This window comes from Cervus canadensis, chromosome 25 (assembly GCF_019320065.1).
Source record: "Cervus canadensis isolate Bull #8, Minnesota chromosome 25, ASM1932006v1, whole genome shotgun sequence".
In the NCBI taxonomy this organism is placed as follows: Eukaryota; Metazoa; Chordata; class Mammalia; order Artiodactyla; family Cervidae; genus Cervus; species Cervus canadensis.
The window spans coordinates 28,866,199-28,886,459 of NC_057410.1; the positions used below are offsets into that span (position 1 = coordinate 28,866,199).

Here is a 20,261-nt window from a genome sequence, read left to right on the forward strand (position 1 = left end):
CTTTAATGCTTAAATTTCTTGATATGCATACCACATTCTGTCCACTGACAGTCTGCTCTCCACACACACACCTTGCTGAAGTTCTCTCTCGGTACTCGATACCACTTTATGCAGCTGAAGTGTGGGACTGCAAGCAGCATCTGTTGATTAAGGCCTCAGAACTGGAAATATGTATCAACTTCCCCTCCATCATTTTTGCCTGGTGTTAACTTTTTAGTACCTGAGAGTATCTGCATCCCATTTCCTGTACTGTTTATTTTAATCGTAAGATAAGCAGGAACTCTAGGGCTACATCTGCAGGTCCTTGAGGTGTTGTCTCCGCAAACCTGCACTCCAGTCTGGATGGGTGCTGTGTCTGCTCTCCTAGCTGTACTATGCAGGCGGAGGGGAGTTGACAGGGTGGTCCAGGTTACAACTGAGGCCACTTTTAAAGCACCAACGGTGGGAATTTTCCAAACAGCTAGGGACAGACTGTTCATTGTTTCAGGGCAGGAAAGAGGTTAGAACAGTGGCAGAGAATCCTTAAGGTCACAAGGGGGTGGAGCATAAAAGCCACAGAAACCACAGTGGACAATTCTGGGGACTTGGAGCCAAGAGGAAATGGGGGGGAGATGTGGGAGATGGGAGCACAGTTAAACAGGTGGCTTTCCTGGGCCAATTCCAGCAGCAGCGGCTTGTGTAGTTGACCTCCAAGTTGAGGGATAAGGGGCGTGTGCTGTGCTGTGATCCCTGTAGGCAGGGAGGAAAAGCTCCCGCCCAGGCTGCCTGTATAGCCTGCCTCAGTCACATCCTCCAAAGCCTTCATTTCAAGCCACCCTCTTCACTGTAATACTGAGGTCTGAATAAACTGATGGAAAGAAGGATGAAGATGGGAAAAGGGCTGACTGGAAAGAGGTTCACGTTGGTTGTGCACAGAAAAGGCAGGGAGGAAGGAACTCCCCATTCTATGTCCCAACAGGGTAAGTTCACCGGTCTGCCCCCCACCCTCAGTCATAAGAATGTATGGACTCTCAGAAGCCCAACTGTGGAACTGGGTTTCAAGATGGGTCAGCCCTGTCAACCTCCTGTCATCTTGAGCAACCGGAGGCTGCAGGTTTGGCATGAACTTGAGTCTGGGCAGGTCCCACGTGTATTCCAGTCCACGTGGCCTAATTTCTCCAAAACAATTAAGCATTAGGCTCTGGATCCCAAGGCAGGGTCCCAGTGAGTGCTGAGTGCACAGCATCTGTTTTCTCAGGAAGTGGGAGACCTACACATCTTCTGGGAAGCTGTTTCTCAAATAAAACCTTGTTTCTCAGCAACCATTGAAACCCCCAGGGCCACAAGTGTGGACGAGAGACTCTGCCTTCTCTCACCCCCAGTCTCGCCAAAAACAAAAGTTTGGAAGAGGCGAGCTATGCTGCTCCCTGCCCAGCAGCAGCAACCTCCCAGTTGGACAATATACCCTCTGTCCTCAGCCAGGAGATCCCCCTCTGGAGATAGCTCTGCCCCTCCCCCGCCCTTCCTGGTTCCCAGAGCCCAAACCCTTCCCTCAAGTCCCCCTGACCTCTTCGTGCCAGAACAGTGTACTCTTTCAATGCCCTCGTCCTGTAATCCCCCACCCCAAGGATCTCAGCACATGCGGACACAAGCATGGGATCACCCCAGACCACGGAAGAGGGGATTCAGCCTTCCGTGCCAAAATGGGCTGCCCTCTGCATAGTTAAGGTAAGGAAACCTGCAGGAAGGGTCAGAAGGTGTTCTTCAACTTGATTCACCTTCACTGAAACCATCCTGGTTTTTCCCTCCCTTTTCCCTTCTTTTCTAAAGTTCCCTCTGCTCTCAGCTGGTATGGTAGTCAGGATGCCTGGCTGGCCCCCCATGCCACCCATTATAATTTCACCCTCTTCAAGCCGCCACCTTTATTTTTTCACTCTCCACCTTCCTCAGCGTCCCTCCTGCAGCTCCCTTCCCCTGAGCTGCAAGTTCAGCTGCCCATCTTATGACCCTCCCCCAATTCTTTGGCACCTCAAAAGTTTCTTTTAGTGGGAATTCCCTGGTCGTCCGGTGGTTAGGACCTGGCACTTTCACTGCCAGAGGCCAGGTTTGATCCATGGTTGGGGTACTAAGATCCTGCTGGCTGGGCAGCATGCCCCCCCACACCTGCCAAAAAAGTTTCTCTTAGGGGCAGCAATACCAGCATGAGTATAAGGCTCTAGCCCTGCCCACCGTTCTGGGATCCAATCAAGGATGTTTTCTCTGAGTCCCAGTCTCTGCTTTGGTACCTCTAGAACCTACCCCCTTTGGTGTGCATCCCAGGGCCCAGCCAAAGACCCTAACAAATTCTGGAAGAGGCAAGATTTTGTAAGAGCTAGCCTTAGGTTCCAAAGAAGTGAGTGAATTTTCGTATCTCGGGTATCTCGATTACATAATCAGATCTGGCCAAAATACACTGAATGGTCTTCAGCCCTCCCCCTCCCCCAGTAGGTTCGGATTACTGTCCTTCTCCGAATTCTAGCCCCTCCCCTTCTCCTAGTGCCTCCGATCTCTTCCCTCCCCTGCTCCATTCCAATCCTCCACCCCTTTCTCCAAAGCCCGGTGACTCCTGCCTCCCTGAGACTGCCTGTTGGACAACTACTCAGTCAAGAGCAGTTAAGTTCAAGGTTCCCAGGTCCCAGCCACACCCACCCCTCCCAAATGCCAGCCTCTGGGGGCCCTGCATTGTCACCATCCACCACTTCCCAACCTCTTCACTGCCACCAGATTAGAATCAGGTGCTCCACTCTCTCGTAATCAGAACCAGACTTCTCAGCTTTTGCCAAAGGCTAGATGAGCACAGAAAAGACCCAGATGAGAGATGAGCCAGTAAGGAACAGAGGGCCGTAGTGCTTGGCGCTGGGCATTGAGGCCTGGGCACTGCCTCCTCAGAATCCGCCTGACCCCTCCCCCCTCCCCCCAGCTAGTTTTCATCATGGAAAATCCAAAGGGGAGAGGGAAAGAGGGAGACACTTTCAGGAACCGCTCACTGCTAAAGAACAGTGGGGAATCTGGGAATGGGAATAGACTGAGCTTCTAGAAAGATATCCCTTCCCTCTACCTTCCCCTCCAGGACAGCAAGACGCAAACCAACCCCAGAGCCTCAGTTCCAAGTGCCAATCTAGTACCAGATCCAGACACTGCAGAAGTAGTGAATGAGGTTAGAATGAATTTCCGTGTCCACTGGGAAGCCAGGAACTCGAGTCAAAAGTGAAGACTTTTTAAACAGAATTCTCCTAGAGAACAGGACAGGCCAGGTCCAAAGCAGGGGGATGTTTGGGCTCACTGGAGTGGCTTGGGGTTGGGGATGGGGGGGGTTGAACCTGACCTGGAGGTCCTCAGCTCTGAGTTCTTTGGGGGAGCATAAGTGGCATCCGAGAGAGAAGTCTCCCGTGGGACAGAGGACCAGGGAAGTGTGTCTAGGGACTTGGGACACAAGCGACACCCGGTGCCTTCCTCTGAAGCCCCGGTGTGAAGGTGGCGCTAGCTTCACTAGGCCAGGCCGCGGGTGGCCCCTAATCTGGGCGTCAAGCCCACTCTCAAATACACTCCTGAGAAGGGGCCGGACTGAAAGAGGCTGAGGCAGTCCGCCCTTGCTTCTGGTGCCTTCTCTCCAGCTTTTCTTCTGCTGGCTCTAAGTTTCTTTGCTGTCTCCCTCTGGATCAGTCTCTGCGGGGCTCTGTTTCCTGTTCCTGTGTTCTCCGTGTCCACCTCTCTCCCCGCATGGTCTCCGAGGGTCTCTGCCAGTCCCCGCATGCCTCCTTCCCAGCTCCTGGGCGCGTGGACTCGCCGGAGAAGGTGGGGAGGAGAGACGGAGGAGGAGGGGCGGGGAGCGGGCGGCACGTGGGGATTGGAGCCCGGGAAGGAGGGAAAGAGGGAGGGAGGAGAGCGCGCGGGAGGGAGCAGAGGGCGGCGCGGGGAGCGGCGGGGGCGAGCGCGGCGCGCCCGTCCCGCCTCCTCCGCCTCCTCAGCGTCCGCTCGGCGCGGGCCCGGGGCGGGATGGGCTGGCCCGGGGGCTCCCCCTGTTGCTGCCCCGCCCCGCCGCGCCCCCGCCCCGCCGGGCGCCCCCCGCAGGTGAGTGGCCGCGAGGCGCCGGGCGGTAGGGCGGCGGCGTGTGCGTCACGGCGCGGCGGGCAGTGCCAGTGGTGGTCGCCAGGGGGCGCGGGGCCGCTGCGAGGGGCGAATGGGCGCGGGGAGCGGAGCGGGCGCGTCAGGTCGGGGGTCGGGGGCCGGGGGCCGCGGCCGACTGAGGCCGGAAAGGTGACCAGGGGGCGGGGCCAGCCCACGGCCACTCCCCGGCCGGCCGTCTCGCCTTCGCGCGTCGGGAGAGCACTCGCCGCCGCTCGGTCCTGCGACGCACGCGCACCGCCCCCGCAGGCCCGGGACTTGGGCGGGAACTGGCCGGGGAGAGTGCGTGTCAGGGTTTTCCTTTTCCACCTCACATCTGGGGAAACCGAGGCACGTGCGGCCTCCATCGTCAGTTTTCCAGATCACCCTGGGCACTCTCGCGCACCCCTCCTTCCCTCCTTGTCTCCTTCCCTGGGCCTCACCCCTCCTCCGCGGCTGGGCTCCCAGCCGCTCATCCAACCACAGCTATTTCCAGGAAGGGGGAGTGTGGGTGGAGGGGTTTCTCCAAACAAACCCAGGGCTTCGGAGTGAGAGGGGGCCAGGCTGGGGGAGAGGCTGACAGGCTCGGGAAAGTTGCGGGCTGGAAGAGGGTGAGGGTCCCAGGGCTCTGGCCTGGCCTTCCCAAGCCTGCCCCAGGGAGCTGCTTTTCCTCTCAGCACTAGCAGCGGGCTCAGCGCTCTCCCACTGCCATCTCACTTGAGAGGTGCTCCGCAGGGTGGGGAGGGACTCAAAGCCATCTTCCCTGGCCACCCAACACAGCGGCTAGTGAGCCACCCACGAGGTCAAGAACGAGGGTCCGAGGAGGTTTGGGGAGTGGTCAAGTTAGGGGACTTTTCAGCCCCTGCGGAGGCAGCAGAAGTAGAGACAAGCCTGCTCGAGAAGTCCTGGTCAGGGCAACTGCAGTAGGAGGGGAGAAAGACCACCCACGCCCACACCGCCACCACAGCACCTCACCTACTGCCAGCAGAGCTGGGGACTGGACCATGCCGGCCCGATTGCCCACACTGGCCAGGGGCCCGGAATGTCCTGGGACCCAGCCAGGGCTGGAGGTGGGAGTGGGTTGCAGAGCCAGTGCCCCTCTCCAGTTACTAGTTAGGCCTCCCTCTGGCCAAGGTACCCTGGGGACAGACTTTCTGACCTGGAAGGGGAATTAGAGCTTCAAGGGAGACGTCTCGGGCTAGGCCCTGCCCAAGGAAGTGTCCAGAGTGGGCTCATCCCAGAGGAGGCAGGGTTAGACCAACCTTGATGGGCATGGGGGAGGGAGAGGGAGAGGGGAGGCTGAGGACCTGGTGGGAGAAGCCAGAGCTGGGGGAGCTGCCAGAGCCCTGGGACATTCAGTAACTACAGTGCAAATGTTGGGGGACGTGGTTGGGGGGGCAGGATGCACACATTTGCACATTCTTTCAAGCAGCTGGACTGTTCCACTGGACTGCTCTGGGGGGCTGTGATCCAAGACTTGGGGCTGAGAACCCCCAGGCTGTTAACCCCTAACATTTTTTGGAAGATTACTACCCTCCCCCCCTTTCGAATGCCCCAGTCCACCTCCTTCCCTTAACTCCTGGGACAGGAAGCTGGCTGTGTTCCCAGAGGGAGGCAAGAGGCCCGCGGAGGGGGGTGGAGTATGTGCTGGGAGGGGGGCCGCCTGTCCAGCCCTCCAGCCCTGGGACAGCTGCTGAGGAAGGAGAGCAGAGCTGGGGGAGCCATGAAGGTAGTACTCAGGCTTGGGGTGGGGGGAGGGCTGGATGGCAAGGAGGAGGGCCCACGTGGCAAGGCTCCAAAGAGGAGCTAGGGACCCAGGGAGTAGGTGAGTGAAGGACTGTGTCCGGAGCAGGGCAGCTGGGGAGCTTTCAGGAGAAGGGCCTCAAATGCCTTGGGCTAGGGCAGAATAACTGGCTCCTGTGGGCAGAGCAGTCTCGGCTGGAATTTGGCCTTTCAGTGTAGATGGTGGGGGCAAGGGGCCAGTGCATGTTTTCCTTTTCCTGTTGCTTCACAACTAGTAAAACTGAGGCAGAAAGCCGACCCTCAGGATGCAGTCCAGGTCCTGAACTGGCTGGGACAGCAATTCCCAGCTCCCCCTCCCTTCCACTAGAAGGTCCCCAGAGAGCCTGAGAGTTCAGGCCGAGAGGCTGGCCTGGCAGGGACGCGGCGTTCCCCTCTGGCCCTTGAGCCAGGGCCCTGAGACCTAAATTCCCACCCCGCCCCTGTCCCGCCCCACTGGGGGCTGGACCTCAGGATCCCACAGATCCCCCGATAGGGTAGATCCCAGGCCTGGGGGCAGCTCCTGAGCAGGATCAGGGTGGGGGCAAGAGATCCTTGGCTGACACTCCCAGCAGGGTAGATCCTGGGAATCTGATCTCCTGGCCTCCCCCACATCCTCCCCCCCCACCACTTCCTGGAGCAGTGACCTGCCCCCTTCCCGCCTGCACTCCCCTCCACTTCCAGGGCTGGGCTTCTCCTCACACCAGCCAGACAGCCTACTCTCCACCCAAGGGAAGCGGCTGCCTCCGCCAGGCCGCTTCCAGGAAGCCCCGGGCCAGGCCCCAGCATTGTTCGGGCCCCAAGGCCAGCACCCCAGGCAGCCAGGCACCATGAAGTCCAGCGGCCCTGTGGAGAGGCTGCTCAGAGCCCTGGGGAGGAGGGACAGCAGCCGGGCCACCAGCAGGGTAGGAGTGCCCTTGACTGGGCAGAGGTGGGGGTGGAGGTGTGGGCAGTGGGGGAGGGGGCCAGAACTCCGGCCAGAGCTTCGTCCCAGTTTCAGCTTCCTCAGCCTTCTCCCCTAGTCCTGTATCCCCTCGTTACTGTCTGTTTGGAGCGGCCAGGGCTGTGACATGAGCAGCAGAAGTCTGGGTGAGAGCAAATCCTCATCAGCTCCCCTGTCATCTTCCCTGCCCTAGCCCAGGCCAGCCCTGCACGGACGTATACATTATGGGAGGACCTTCCCAGGTACTAGTTTGGAATCCGGGAGAAGACTTCCCTAAGCTAAGAAGTTTAGGGGAAATGGGGTAGGGGTGGCGAAGGAAGGAAGGGAGGCGGCCAGGTCTCAGAAGTGCTTTAAACAAGGGGGCTTGACTTGCTTTCCACTGACATCATCTGCCTGTGCCATTAATACCAAAATGCACCCAAGTTTCCTAGTGGGTCTGGCAGAGTTGGTCCAACCCAGAAGAGTTCAAGTTGGGTTAAATCCAGCAGCTTCAGGGACAGCCAAGAGACCAGAGGTGCTGCCTGCATCCCCAGGGTGGGGGGCCTAGAGGCCCCATCCCTGCCTTTCCCCACATTTTTTTCAGCCTTACCCCTCCAAAAGGCATCTCAGGGCAACATGAGACAGTACTATGGGGGAGGGAGGCAGGAACTTGAATGCCAGAGGAGAAGAAAAATAGGTAGGAGAGGAGACAAGGAGGTAAATGGTCCCCAGAGGATGGACGAATGGGAAAGATAGTCCTGGGCCATAGGGGACATCCCAGCCTCCTCGCTCACTGCACTCTGGGAGGGGAGAGGCCGGAAAGCATCGGGTCCACCCTCTCCCCCTTCAATGCTGGAATCCCTCTTGAACCTTCTCAAGTGACTGGGTGCTTACTACATCCTGGAGCAGTAAGGCAGCTAAATATTTCCATGTCATGCCTCCATCTGCCTCTCCCTCCAGCATTACCGCCCCCTCCTTACACAATTGCTGCCTGCCGCCTTGGTGCACAATGAGTAAACATGTTCTGACAGTGGGGGGGAGGAGGGCGTGTCAGCTGCTGGGAGGAGGGGGACAGTGGGAGCCAAGGAAGCAGGCCTGGCTGAGGACACTCCTCTGGGTCATCTGGGTGCTCGTGACTGACACCCTACATTCATGTCTGACCCCCTCCCTGTTTATTTTTTAGAGGCGCGTCCCGGTAGGGAGGGCAAGATGGGAGGAGAAACAGGTTGCCTTCATAGAGGAGTCAGGGAACACCACCCGCCCCACACCAGAACGGAAGCTCTAGGGTTTGGGTAACAGTGACCACAAGGGTATCACACACCAGGGCCACGTGAGGGGCCTAAGTGATCCCTTGGGGAGGAGCTGACCCAGCTAGGGTGACGCAAGGGGCCAGGTTCCACGCACTGTGGAGGACAAGCACTATAACTGCTTGGAAACAGCTGTGGCCAAGTGCATTTGACAAGTTTGGGGGCTATATCAGGATGGAAGAAGACAGAAAAAGTGCTGCACTCAGGCCTGGCCCAGTCCTGGAGATGGACCCATGGGAACTGACACCTCTGTCTGCCTGTCTGTCCCTCCGCCCATCAGCCTAGGAAAGCTGAGCCACATAGCTTCCGAGAGAAGGTCTTCCGGAAGAAACCACCTGTCTGTGTCGTGTGTAAGGTGACCATCGATGGGACAGGCGTCTCATGCAGAGGTGAGGTGCCCCGCCCTAGGCTGTAACTCTGAGAGCATCACCCAGTGCCACTGGCTTGCACAGCCCTCAGCAGGCAGACCCCAGAACAGAGCATGTACTGCGTGTGCTGCCCCTGGGCTGGGCACCATGGGGGCCAAGAGGAACTGCCTCCCCTCCAAACAGCCCTTGCTCCCCCAGCACCCCAGGAAGCCTAGAACTCTAAATTACCCTCCTGCCTGACCTGGAACTGGAGGCTTCCCTCCATGCCTTCCTCCCGTCCCTTCCTCCTCACCCGCACCCACCCTAGAACATCACCCCTGGACCCCCCACTTCCTGGCCTGGGCAGTAGCGCACCACTGCCCTGTGCTTCCCTCGAACTCTGCCCCTGCTCCCGGACTCCAGCCAGCTCAGTACAGCTGGAGTCCGGGAAGTTCCAGGACCTGGGGAGACAAGAGAGCCACCCCTTCCATTGCCCCAGTAGGCCCCTGCTAACACCTCTCCTCCCCTCCATCCCCTCTAGTCTGCAAAGTGGCAACACACAGAAAATGTGAAGCAAAGGTGGGTAATCTGATGTGGGGAGGGGGGCCTGGGGTCCTTTCCTCCTCTGAAATGGGCTTCTCCTCCCCTCCACCCCTCTCTTCATTGGGGAACCCCTGCTGGGTAACAGGGGGTACTGTATTGGGCCCTTTAAGAACCACCCTACTCCACCCCCTGGAGGACTGACCCAGGCGGGTGGACAGCAAGACAGCACGTTTGTCTTGGTGCTGTGCCCAGGCTGCAGCTGGCGCGAGGATGGGGGGTGGGGAGGAGGAGGAGAACGAGGAGGAGGAAGGGTGGGGTGGGTGGGGGTCAAAGCAGAGACTGGTGGCCGGATGGGCTGTGCCTTCCCCCTGGGGAAGGGTCCTCAGGATGCCTGAGTGGGTCTTGTCCTGGGCCTTGGAAAGGCTGGGCAGAAGATGCAAGATGGAGGCACCACTATCCATTGGGTACCTGAGACAGCCCCATCTCTGGGGTGCCCTAGTTCTCCTCCTGCAGTGTGAGGGGTCCTAGGGCCTTAGAGCTGGCTTTGGGGAGCTGTGTGCCCAGGGGCGGGGTCTCCCGGTGAAAGAGGCCAGTGTCTGTCCCTGGCCGTGGCCTGCCTGCATGGCTCTATATATAACTCCTGCCCTGCAGCTGGATGAATGGGGGTCTGTGTGGGCAGGGGGCTGGGAGCCAAGAGTAACATGTTGGGGGCCCAGGGGTGGGAGACCGAGAGGCCAGAGGGGAGGCTTCCTTAAATAGAGGAACCTCAGTTGCAGCCTGTGTCCATCTGCTGACAGCCCCTCCACCTTCTTGCTGAAGCTGAGGGGTGGCCCCATCCTTAAGCCCAGGAGAGCCCATTTCACTAGCAGCTCAGCTCCTCACTCCAGTCTCCTTCCAGGTGACTTCGTCCTGTCAGGCCTTGCCTCCCGCGGAGCTGGTGAGTGTGCTCTGGGATGGGGTGGGGGATCCAAAGAACCTGGCTGCAGTGTCCAGAGGTCTGGTGGCCACAGATGGGGCCCCAAGAAGTTACCTTGAATGGACTGCTGTGCATAGTGGCCATCCTGAGAGAGTGGAAAACTTTTTGAGCCCTCTGCCCTTGTGTCTTGGGCCTGCTCAGGGTTAGGACTCCTCCCTCTCTCCCTGCCCCACCTAATACAGCCCTCACAGGGAAACACACAAGCCCTCCCACAGCCCCCAGGCCCAGACTGGTCCTTGCCCCTTCCCTAACCGCTCCCTTTTCCTCCCCCCTCTCCCTCTAGCGGAGAAACACCGCCCCTGTGAGGCGCATAGAGCACCTGGTAAGGTGATGCTGCAGGGTGGGGGGCGGAAGCAGATAGCTCTGGGACTAAGGACCTAGGTCTCTCCTGGAGCAAAATTCATGGAACTCTGGAGTGGGGAGGCCTAGAGTGAGGGGCATAAAAGATGTGTGCAAAATCTCATCTCATCCACCAGGGATCCACCAAGTCTCTGAACCACTCAAAGCAGCGCAGCACCCTGCCCAGGTAAGTAGGGTGCGGGGTGTGGTCGCATATGAGCCCTTTCCTCATACCCCACATCTCAGCCCAGGGCAGTTCCCCTCAACAAAGCTCTCCAGGACAGCCCTACCCACAAAAGGTCAGGACCCAGGAGGCCTCACCTGTAGTCGGCCAGACACCTTTCCATCACACCAGCCTCCCGGTGCCCGCCCCACACCCTCTCCCCGCCCCGTTCCTAACACAGCTTCTCCCCCTCTTCCCCAGGAGCTTCAGCCTGGACCCGCTCATGGAGCGCCGCTGGGACTTGGACCTCACCTACGTGACGGAGCGGATCCTGGCCGCCTCTTTCCCCGCGCGGCCAGACGAGCAGCGACACCGGGGCCACCTGCGCGAGCTGGCTCACGTGCTGCAATCCAAGCACCGCGACAAGTACCTGGTGAGAGGCGGGACCTGCTTCAGTCAGCCAATGGGAGGGCCAGACGGGCCCGGCGGCTCCCTGACGTCACACCTGTGGGGGCAGGGCCCCGAGTGGGCGGGGCCCCGGACGCTCCAGGGAGCAGACCTCGAAGGCAGACAACTGATGCGGCTGTCAAAGTTAGGCCGGGCCTTAGTCACTTCCTCCTTTTAGAGAAAGACCCTTACTTAGGGTCACAGCAGGTAACACCTCCAAGAATCACCACACCTCGCTGCCTGGGGTCACTTCGCCTAACGCCCCCACTTTACTTGCAGCTCTTCAACCTTTCAGAGAAAAGACATGACCTGACCCGGCTAAACCCGAAGGTAGGAGGGAATTAAAACCATCACCCCCAGCCTTCTCAGTATTAATAGTAGCACTTGGCATCTACTTTACTCTGAGACACTTGCCCATATGACTTGTGACTTGAGACAGCCCAAAGCATGGTGCAGCAGGTATCAACCCATCATCTAGGTGAGGAAAGAGTTGAGGCTGTCATCGACACAAGCAACAGGGCCCTGACCTTGTCTCCAGGCACCTAAACCCTATCCCTCTTCCACCCCATCCACCTCTTCTTTGGTGGCCACCAGCCCCAGTTCCGCCCCTGTACCCCTCAGGTCCAGGACTTTGGCTGGCCTGAGCTGCACGCACCCCCCCTAGACAAGCTGTGCTCTATTTGCAAAGCCATGGAGACCTGGCTCAGCGCTGACCCTCAGCACGTGGTCGTATTGTACTGCAAGGTGAGCTGGAATTTCAGGTTTACAGGACTGGGGACCCTCAGCAAAGGACCCCAGCAAGCCCTCTATCCCTCTTTGTCCTCAGGGGAGCAAGGGCAAGCTTGGGGTCATCGTCTCTGCCTACATGCACTACAGCAAGATCTCTGCAGGGTAAGGTGCTCCAGCCCCAAGTCCCCCCTTCCCCAGGGACCCTCCCTCCAGCTGGCCCTTGACGAGTCCCCCTCCTCTGAAGCCCACCTCAGGGTTCAGAGCCATTTACTATAAACTTGAGCTTTCCACCTCCTTTTTCTCACTTATACTTCACCACTTTTCTAGGGCTGCTATAACAAAGTGCCACAGACTAAGTGGCTTAAGACAACAGAACTTTGTTGTCTCGGTTCTGGAGGCTAGAAGTCTAAAATCAAGGTGTCAGTGGGGCCACACTCCCACTGAGACTCTGGGAGTGGCCTCTTCCCAGCTGCTGGTGGTAGCCAACAGCCCTTGGCGTCCCGTGGCTTAGAGATGTATCACTCCAGTCTCTGCCTTCGTCGTCACATGGCCTTCCTGTGTGTCTGTGTGTCTGTGTCTCTTCTCTTCTTCTAAGGACACCAATCACATTGGATTAAGGGCTCACCCTACTCCAGTATAACATCTTAATTAATTACATCTGCAACGACCCTATGTCCAAATAAGGTCACATTCTGAGGTACATATCTTTTGGGGGGACACAATTCAACCCGTTGTTGTTGTTTAGTCGCTAAGTCATGTCCGACTCTTCTGCGACCCCATGGACTGTAGCCCGCCAGGCTCCTCTGAAATGGGATTTCCCAGGCAAGAATACTGGAGTGGGTGACCATTTCCTTCTCCAGGGGATCTTCCCAACCCAGGGATCAAACCCATGTCTCCTGCATTGGCAAGTGGGTTCTTTACCACTGAGCCACCGGGAAAGCCCCCAGTTCAGCCCATAGCATGGTCTTATTGTCCCATTTTACAGAGGAAGAAACTAAAGCTCAGGGAACAGTTGCCTGTGGTCCAACAACTAGTAAAGTGACTGCTTGTGGGGTTTCTAGTCCTCTTCACCACCACTCAGGACTTCCTCTAGACTTGCGGGGAATCACACCTCTCTTCCCTCCCCTGGAGCTTAGGAAAGGGAGACCAGGATCTAAACCACCCCCTTAGCCCCCACACTGGCCCCCCTCTCCCCAGGGCAGACCAGGCGCTGGCGACCCTTACCATGCGGAAGTTCTGTGAAGACAAGGTTGCCGCGGAATTGCAGCCCTCCCAGCGCCGGTGAGCAGCCTGGGTGGGGGTGGGCCAAGCGAGCAGGTCCCTCCGTGGCTGCCAAGGCCAAGCTTATCTCATTCATGAAGCACACCTTCCTGGAGCATCTCCTGTGTGCTAGGGCTTGTGTCAAGTGCTGAAAAGAACAAATCCAAGGTCCCTAGGTCTCCTGGGGCTTATTTACGTGCTGGTGGGGTAGAAGGTGATAAACCTATGAATAAATAGACAAGATCGTTTTGGATGTTAGCGAGAGCTATACAGAAAATAAAGCTGAGTCTTGCGATAAAGAGGGACTCACGGGATAATCAGGGCCTATTGCTATATCACGTGAGATCAAGATCTGGAAGGGGCTTACGTCCACCGTGACATCCCACCACCAGGTATATCACCTACTTCAGTGGTCTGCTGTCCGGCTCCATCCGCATGAACAGCAGCCCTCTCTTCCTGCACTACGTGCTGGTGCCCGTGCTGCCAGCCTTTGAACCTAGTGCAGGTGAGTCTGCCTGGAATGTGCTCTGGGGGGGGCTGTCCCCCCTCCACTCAACACCCTTCATGTACCTTCTCTTTGTCGCCCCACTAGGTTTCCAGCCCTTCCTCAAGATCTACCAGTCCATGCAGCTTGTCTACACATCTGGAATCTAGTGAGTGCTCTGTTCCCAGGCCCCTTCTCCCTGAGTCCCTGTTTTTCCAGCCTCTCCCAGACAGCTGGGCCTCCAGCTCTAGCCACTCCACCCCAAAACTAATAGCATCATAGAATCCATTTTATAGATGGGGAAGCTGATGCTTAAAGGGCTCGCACTCAGGGAGCACTCAGTCTCCGATCTCCCAATTCCCTCCGGACTCTTCACAGCCACCAGTGCACCCAAGTGCCCCTGCTTCAGCTCTGCCTTCTCTCTTCCCCAGTCACGTTGCAGGCCCTGGTCCCCAGCAGCTTTGTATCAGCCTGGAGCCAGCCCTCCTCCTCAAAGGCGATGTCATGGTGAGGGGGCTTTAGCCACAGAGAGAGTCCTGGGGGTGGGGTCCGGGTGGTGGTGAACGCTGCCAGCTGCACCATCTCTGGAGAGCCGTCGATTCAAGGCAGCTTGGAGGGCAAGGAGGTTGTCTTCCTGATGGGGAGGTCACGTTGGAGTTGAGACAGAGCAGAGCCGTAGCCGGATAATCCCCAGGGTGGAAGCCCAGAGGAGATGTGTGTGGACACAGAGCCTGAACGCTGGTCTCCCTCCCCTCACCCAGGTAACATGCTATCACAAGGGTAGCCGGGGGACTGACCGGACCCTCGTATTCCGAGTCCAGTTCCACACATGCACCATCCATGGACCACGGCTCACCTTCTCCAAGGACCAGCTGGATGAGGCCTGGGCTGGTGAGTTGGAGACAAGTGGCCTGGGGGCTGGAGCCCAGGTGAAGGCAGGCAGGTGGGTAAGGACAGGGAGGCGGGCACCTGGCTCCTCACCGTCCACTCCCCACAGACGAGAGGTTCCCCTTCCAAGCCTCGGTGGAGTTCGTCTTCTCCTCCAGCCCAGAGAAGATCAAAGGTAAGAGGCAAGCCTGGGAGGGGGCAGGAGTCAGGGGTTGTCTCTCCCTGCTCCTCACCCCCGGGGCGCCCTTCTGTAGGTAGCACCCCACGGAATGAGCCCTCCGTCTCTGTCGACTACAACACTGCAGAGCCCGCAGTGCGCTGGGACTCCTACGAGAACTTCAACCTGCACCATGAGGACAGTGCGGACGGTGTGTGGGGTGCCCCCAGAGGTGGCGGGAGGTGGAGTTTCCGGGGGGCACGTGCTTCCCTCCATAGACAGACACCCTCCCAAGAGACACCCCCTGATCTGGCGTCTCCGGCACATCCCTTATTAACACATGCGTTTTGTCTCTCTCACCCTCTCTCTCTCCCACTTTTGCCTGCTTGCTCTCCCACCCTGATCCTCTCCCCACTCAGACTCTGTCACCCATACCCGGGGGCCCCTGGATGGCAGTCCTTATGCCCAGGTGCAGCGAGCCCCCCGCCAGACCCCTCCAGCCCCGTCTCCGGAGCCACCCGCACCCCCGCTGCTTTCCGTCAGCAGCGACTCTGGCCATTCCTCCACGCTGACCACGGAGCCGGCCGCCGAGTCGCCTGGCCGGCCACCCCCGACGGCTGCTGAGCGGCAGGAGCTTGAGCGCCTGCTGGGAGGCTGTGGAGTGGCCAGTGGGGGCCGGGGAGCTGGGCGCGAGACCGCCATCCTCGATGATGAAGACCAGCCCGCTGCAGGCGGAGGCCCCCACCTCGGAATGTATTCCGGACACAGGCCAGGCCTCAGCCGCCATTGCTCCTGCCGCCAGGGCTACCGGGAGCCCTGTGGGGTCCCCAACGGGGGCTACTACCGGCCAGAGGGGACCCTGGAGAGGCGGCGGCTGGCTTTCGGAGCCTATGAGGGGCCCCCCCAGGGCTACGCCGAGCCCTCCGTGGAGAAGAGGCGCCTCTGCCGCTCGCTGTCCGAGGGACCGTACCCCTACCCGCCTGAGCTGGGGAAACCCGCCAATGGAGACTTTGGCTACCGCCCCCCAGGCTACCGGGAGGTGGTGATCCTGGAAGACCCCGGGCTGCCTGCACTGTGCTCCTGCCCCGCCTGTGAGGAGAAGCTAGCACTGCCCACGGCAGCCCTCTATGGGCTGCGGCTGGAGAGGGAGGCTGGAGAGGGGTGGGCGAGTGAGGCTGGCAAGCCCCTCCTGCACCCCGTGCGACCCGGGCACCCGCTGCCCCTGTTGGTGCCTGCCTGCGGGCACCACCACGCCCCGCTGCCTGACTACAGCTGCCTGAAGCCACCCAAGGCAGGCGAGGAAGGGCAGGAGGGCTGCTCCTACGCCATGTGCCCTGAAGGCAGGTATGGGCACCCAGGGTACCCTGCCCTGGTGACATACAGCTATGGAGGAGCGGTTCCCAGTTACTGCCCAGCATACGGCCGGGTGCCTCACAGCTGTGGGTCTCCAGGTGAGGGCAGAGGGTATCCCAGCCCTCGTGCCCACTCCCCCCGGGCTGGCTCCATCTCCCCGGGCAGCCCGCCCTACCCCCAGTCCAGGAAGCTGAGCTACGAGATCCCTGCAGAGGAGGGAGGGGACCGGTATCCGCTGCCTGGGCACCTGGCCCCAGCAGGACCCTTGGCATCTGCAGGTGAGGCCCTGGAAAGGGGGGTGCCCAGGGCAGAAGAGGGGTCTGGGAAATGGTGGGAAAAGCACAGAGTGAGGAAAAGCTAAGCCAGGCAGAAGGGGCTCTTCCTGGCCCACAGCCCCTTCTCTCCCTGCAGAGTCGCCAGAGCCCGTGTCCTGGAGGGAGGGTCCCAGCGGGCACAGCACCCTGCCCCGGTCCCCACGAGATGCCCAGGGCAGTGCCACTTCCGAGCTGTCTGGTCCATCCACGCCGCTGCACACCAGCAGCCCCGTCCAGGGCAAGGAGAGGTGCTTCCTGGGGCTGGGCTGCTCAGGGGCCTCCTTGTCTGGGTAGACACTGAAGCCTGGGTTGGGAGGCAGCTCACACAGGGCTCACACACTCCCGCCCGCCTTCCCTCCCTGCAGTGCCCGACGGCAGGACACCCGCTCCCCCACCTTGGCGCCCACTCAGAGACTGAGTCCTGCAGAGGCCTTGCCGCCTGTTTCCCAGGGAGGCGCTGAAAAGGCTCCAGAGCTGCCTGCAAGAAGTGGACCTGAGCTTCCAGCCCCTGGCACCTTCTCCCCAGCCTCCCCACCCAGCTCTCCCAATGACTGGCCTCAGGAGAGGAGCCCGGGGGGCCGCTCGGACAGCACCAGTCCAAGGGGGCCTGTCCCCAACACCCTGCCCGGCCTCCGTCACGCCCCCTGGCAGGGCCTGCGAGACCCCCCGGACAGCCCGGACGGGTCCCCTCTCACCCCTGTGCCTACTCAGATGCCCTGGCTTGTGGCCAGCCCAGAACCCCCTCAGAGCTCGCCCACACCTGCCTTTCCTCTGGCTGTATCTTATGACATCAATGGCCCCCCACAGCCCCCTCTTCCTGAGAAACGCCACCTGCTGGGGCCTGGACAGCAGCCGGGACCCTGGGGCCCAGAGCAGGCATCACCACCAGCCAGAGGCACTAGTCACCACGTCACTTTTGCACCTCTGCTCCCGGATAATGCCCCCCAACCCCCAGGTATAAAGGCCTTCAGGAGGCTGGGGCCACCTTGGAAGAACCCTTGTTTCCAGGGAGGGGTATGGCATGGGGACTGGGGAGCCCTGGGGTCAAGCTTAGTCCCTCCCTGTTCTAGAGCCCCCGCTGCAAGAGAGCCAGAGCAATGTCAAGTTTGTCCAGGACACGTCCAAGTTCTGGTACAAGCCACACCTGTCCCGTGACCAAGGTGAGAAGCCAGCCTGCCCCCACCCTCTCCGGGCCTTTGGCTCAGCTTCTGGTTTGTGCCACTTCCCCATGTCAGCAGGCCCCCTCTGGGCCAAGCCTCTCTCTAGCAGGTGAGTCTGGGTTTAAGGCCCAAGGAGGTCTCACATGGTCGGTGCCCACTGCACTGACTCCCCAGTGGCATCCTGGGTGCTGACACCACAGCTGTCAGGGCCAGAGGTCTGGGGGGCTCGGGCAGCAGAGCGGAGGGGCTACCTGGGGCTTGGTCGGCCGCCGTGAAAACCTCTCCCGCCTCCCCCAGCCATCGCCCTGCTGAAGGACAAAGACCCTGGGGCCTTCCTGATCAGGGACAGTCATTCATTCCAAGGAGCCTATGGGCTGGCTCTGAAGGTGGCTACGCCCCCTCCCAGCGCCCAGTCCTGGAAAGGTACAGAGTGGCCCAACCTGAGGGGTAAGGGGAGTGGGGTGAGGGAGGCACAGAGGCAAGACCAGGTAGGGTGGCCCGTGTCACTTCGTAGTAGGGAGGAGGAGGAGATGAGCTCTCCTGCTTGGCAGAGAATTCCAGCAGAGAGAAGCAGAACCTGGAATCTTCTCCATTCCCGTCAGGGGACCCCTCGGAACAGCTGGTCCGCCATTTTCTCATTGAGACTGGGCCCAAAGGGGTGAAGATCAAGGGCTGTCCCAGCGAGCCCTACTTTGGTGAGAAGCAGGGGTGGGGAAGGCTGCACTTGGCCTTCCAGGAAGGCCAAGAGGTGTCAGGAGGGAGGTGGAGGACTGGAGGTATCTCTGAGCACCTCGGGAGCCCACTTGCCTCTCCCCTGCAGGCAGCCTATCAGCCCTGGTCTCCCAGCACTCCATCTCCCCACTGTCCCTGCCCTGCTGCCTGCGCATTCCCAGCAAAGGTGGGTGTCTGGTCATCCACCCTCCCCCTTCTCCCCTCCCACTGGAGCCAAAGGCAGAATCTCTAGTCCTGGCTCCCTGTCTGCCTGCCTTCCCTTGGGACGGCAGAGGGCGCCCTCACCTCCTGGGACTGCCACTCCCTGCTGACCCCTGTTTTCCTCAGATCCTCTGGAGGAGGTCCCAGAGGCCCCAGTGCCCAGCAACATGAGTACGGCAGCAGACCTCCTGCGTCAGGGCGCCGGTACGGGCCTCTCCCTCCTTCCCTCCCCTGGGCACCAAAGGGGACACCCCTGACATGGGGAACAGAGAGGCCTTGATGTGTGTGGGCTGGCCCTGGCAGATGCACCTCAACTAGGAAAGCAGGGGAGGCCTGTATCCATAAGCACGATGGGACAGGGAGTCCTGTCTAGGCTGCAGGGAGCGGGGGGGTCTTGCTAGAATGCAGATTCTCTGGCCTCTTTCCAGCATCCCCGACTATAGATCTCGCGGAGTCACCGAGCCTGCCTTTTTAACAGGTTACCTGTGTGACGGATGCACTTTGAGCAGCACTAGCTGGGGAAAGTGCGAGAGCTGGGTGGGTGGGAGGAACACAGAGGGGATATAGAGCTGGGGGTTGGCAGAGCCACCGCTCCCTGCTCCCTTCAACCCACTCCTCACCCTGCAGCCTGCAGTGTGCTCTACCTGACCTCAGTGGAGACGGAGTCGCTGACGGGCCCCCAAGCGGTGGCACGGGCCAGCTCCGCGGCTCTGAGCTGCAGCCCCCGCCCCACGCCAGCCGTTGTCCACTTCAAGGTCTCAGCCCAGGGCATCACACTCACAGACAACCAAAGGAAGTGAGTATGTGTGCTGGATAAGCCCCTGGGGGACCCCAGGCACAGACCCCGGGGGCCCCGGTTTCTGAATGACTTTCCCCACCCTTGGCCTTACAGGCTCTTCTTTCGCCGCCATTATCCAGTGAACAGCATCACCTTCTCCAGCACTGACCCTCAGGACCGGAGGTGACCCTCCCTCCCAGCCCTTTCATCCCACAGCCCCCAGCCCAGCTTCTCCATTGGTAGCTCTTCCCTGGGTGCATCCCTTCACAGTTCTTCTCCTTCTGCAGATGGACCAACTCCGACGGGACCACCTCCAAGTAAGCCTCCCCCAGAGTGCCGTCTCCCCTCCCAGCATGGCATCAGCGTGGTGTGCAGGCGCCTCCTTGCTCCCCACCCCTGGCATGGCCGTCCCTGAGGAAGGGACGCTCAGCCCTCCCCACCCTGCCTTTGTACCCCCAGGATCTTTGGTTTCGTGGCCAAGAAGCCGGGAAGCCCTTGGGAGAATGTGTGTCACCTCTTTGCAGAGCTTGACCCAGATCAGCCTGCAGGCGCCATTGTCACCTTCATCACCAAAGTTTTACTGGGCCAGAGGAAATGAAGGAAGGCCACAAGCTCCAAGCCCGCGTCAACACTGTGCCCCTCTCAGCACCACACAGCCCTCACTTCCCCTGGCCTGGACCCAGGAGACCCGGGAGCCGCCTCTCCCCTAGGAATGGGGAGCAGACACACCGGCCTGCAACACTGCTCTCCTTCCCCGCCCCCAGCCTGCTAAGCAAGTGGATGGGCCCATGAGATGACCTTGCATGTGAGCAGAGGGCAGAGACGGGTGTGTGAGGGTGAGGTGGTGGAGCCTGGAAGGGGTGATCCAGACAGCCCCACCTGCAGGAGAGCGTCAGCGCTGGCAGGGGAGACAGGCCTTGCCTGCTCCACCAGCTGCAGGTCCCAGCACGGCAGGGAGAGAGGAGAGGTGTGGGGAGCAAGGCACTCCCTCCTCTGCCTCCCCTCTGAGCAGAGAGATCAGAGTAGGATCACATGAAAACGGGGGGGAAAAAGAGTCTATTTTTGTCTAATAATAAAGAGTTTCTATAATGTTTAGTCAGAGTTGAACTCATGCCTGTTTCCAGGAAGGTCAAAGCCTCGGGTCTCCCAGGACCACACCTGTGCTTCTTGGGGGCATCCCAGGCCCAAGCCATGTCTGTGGGACACACACGATCCCTCTCCCTGGCCCCACAGCAGTCCACACATGCCTCGTGAGCAAGT

At 59.9% G+C, this 20,261-nt stretch overlaps 1 protein-coding gene across 10 annotated transcripts; it reads left to right on the top strand.

Moving 5' to 3' along the window:
- Window positions 1–1,590: 1,590 nt before the first annotated feature.
- On the top strand, window positions 1,591–20,102 carry TNS2 (tensin 2). 10 transcript variants are annotated; one of them, XM_043446324.1, is made up of 30 exons: window positions 6,506–6,806; window positions 7,038–7,086; window positions 8,411–8,519; window positions 9,019–9,056; window positions 9,919–9,957; window positions 10,280–10,318; window positions 10,473–10,522; window positions 10,760–10,931; window positions 11,225–11,275; window positions 11,567–11,689; window positions 11,772–11,836; window positions 12,872–12,955; window positions 13,327–13,439; window positions 13,527–13,587; window positions 13,850–13,925; window positions 14,180–14,309; window positions 14,416–14,481; window positions 14,561–14,674; window positions 14,883–16,094; window positions 16,228–16,378; window positions 16,496–17,085; window positions 17,201–17,290; window positions 17,588–17,713; window positions 17,842–17,985; window positions 18,111–18,188; window positions 18,350–18,427; window positions 18,851–19,019; window positions 19,116–19,184; window positions 19,289–19,318; window positions 19,461–20,102. In XM_043446324.1, exons 2-30 carry the CDS (start codon window positions 7,069–7,071, stop codon window positions 19,597–19,599), a joined length of 4,224 nt encoding a protein of 1,407 aa, XP_043302259.1. In that variant the 5' UTR covers window positions 6,506–6,806; window positions 7,038–7,068; the 3' UTR covers window positions 19,600–20,102. The 10 variants fall into 10 exon arrangements, with proteins under 10 accessions (XP_043302255.1, XP_043302254.1, XP_043302257.1 ...); XM_043446320.1 differs by lacking the exons at window positions 6,506–6,806; window positions 7,038–7,086 and adding an exon at window positions 1,591–1,707; XM_043446319.1 differs by lacking the exons at window positions 6,506–6,806; window positions 7,038–7,086 and adding an exon at window positions 3,933–4,089.
- The last annotated feature ends 159 nt before the right edge of the window (window positions 20,103–20,261 follow it).

Coding starts and splice junctions, on each gene's coding strand:
- TNS2 (XM_043446320.1), top strand. CDS start 1,633: ATGGGATCACCCCAGACCACGGAAGAGGGGATTCAGCCTTCCGTGCCA. Junction 9,057..9,918: donor ACAGAAAATGTGAAGCAAAG/GTGGGTAATCTG, acceptor GTCTCCTTCCAG/GTGACTTCGTCCTGTCAGGC. Junction 16,095..16,227: donor AGGACCCTTGGCATCTGCAG/GTGAGGCCCTGG, acceptor CTCTCCCTGCAG/AGTCGCCAGAGCCCGTGTCC.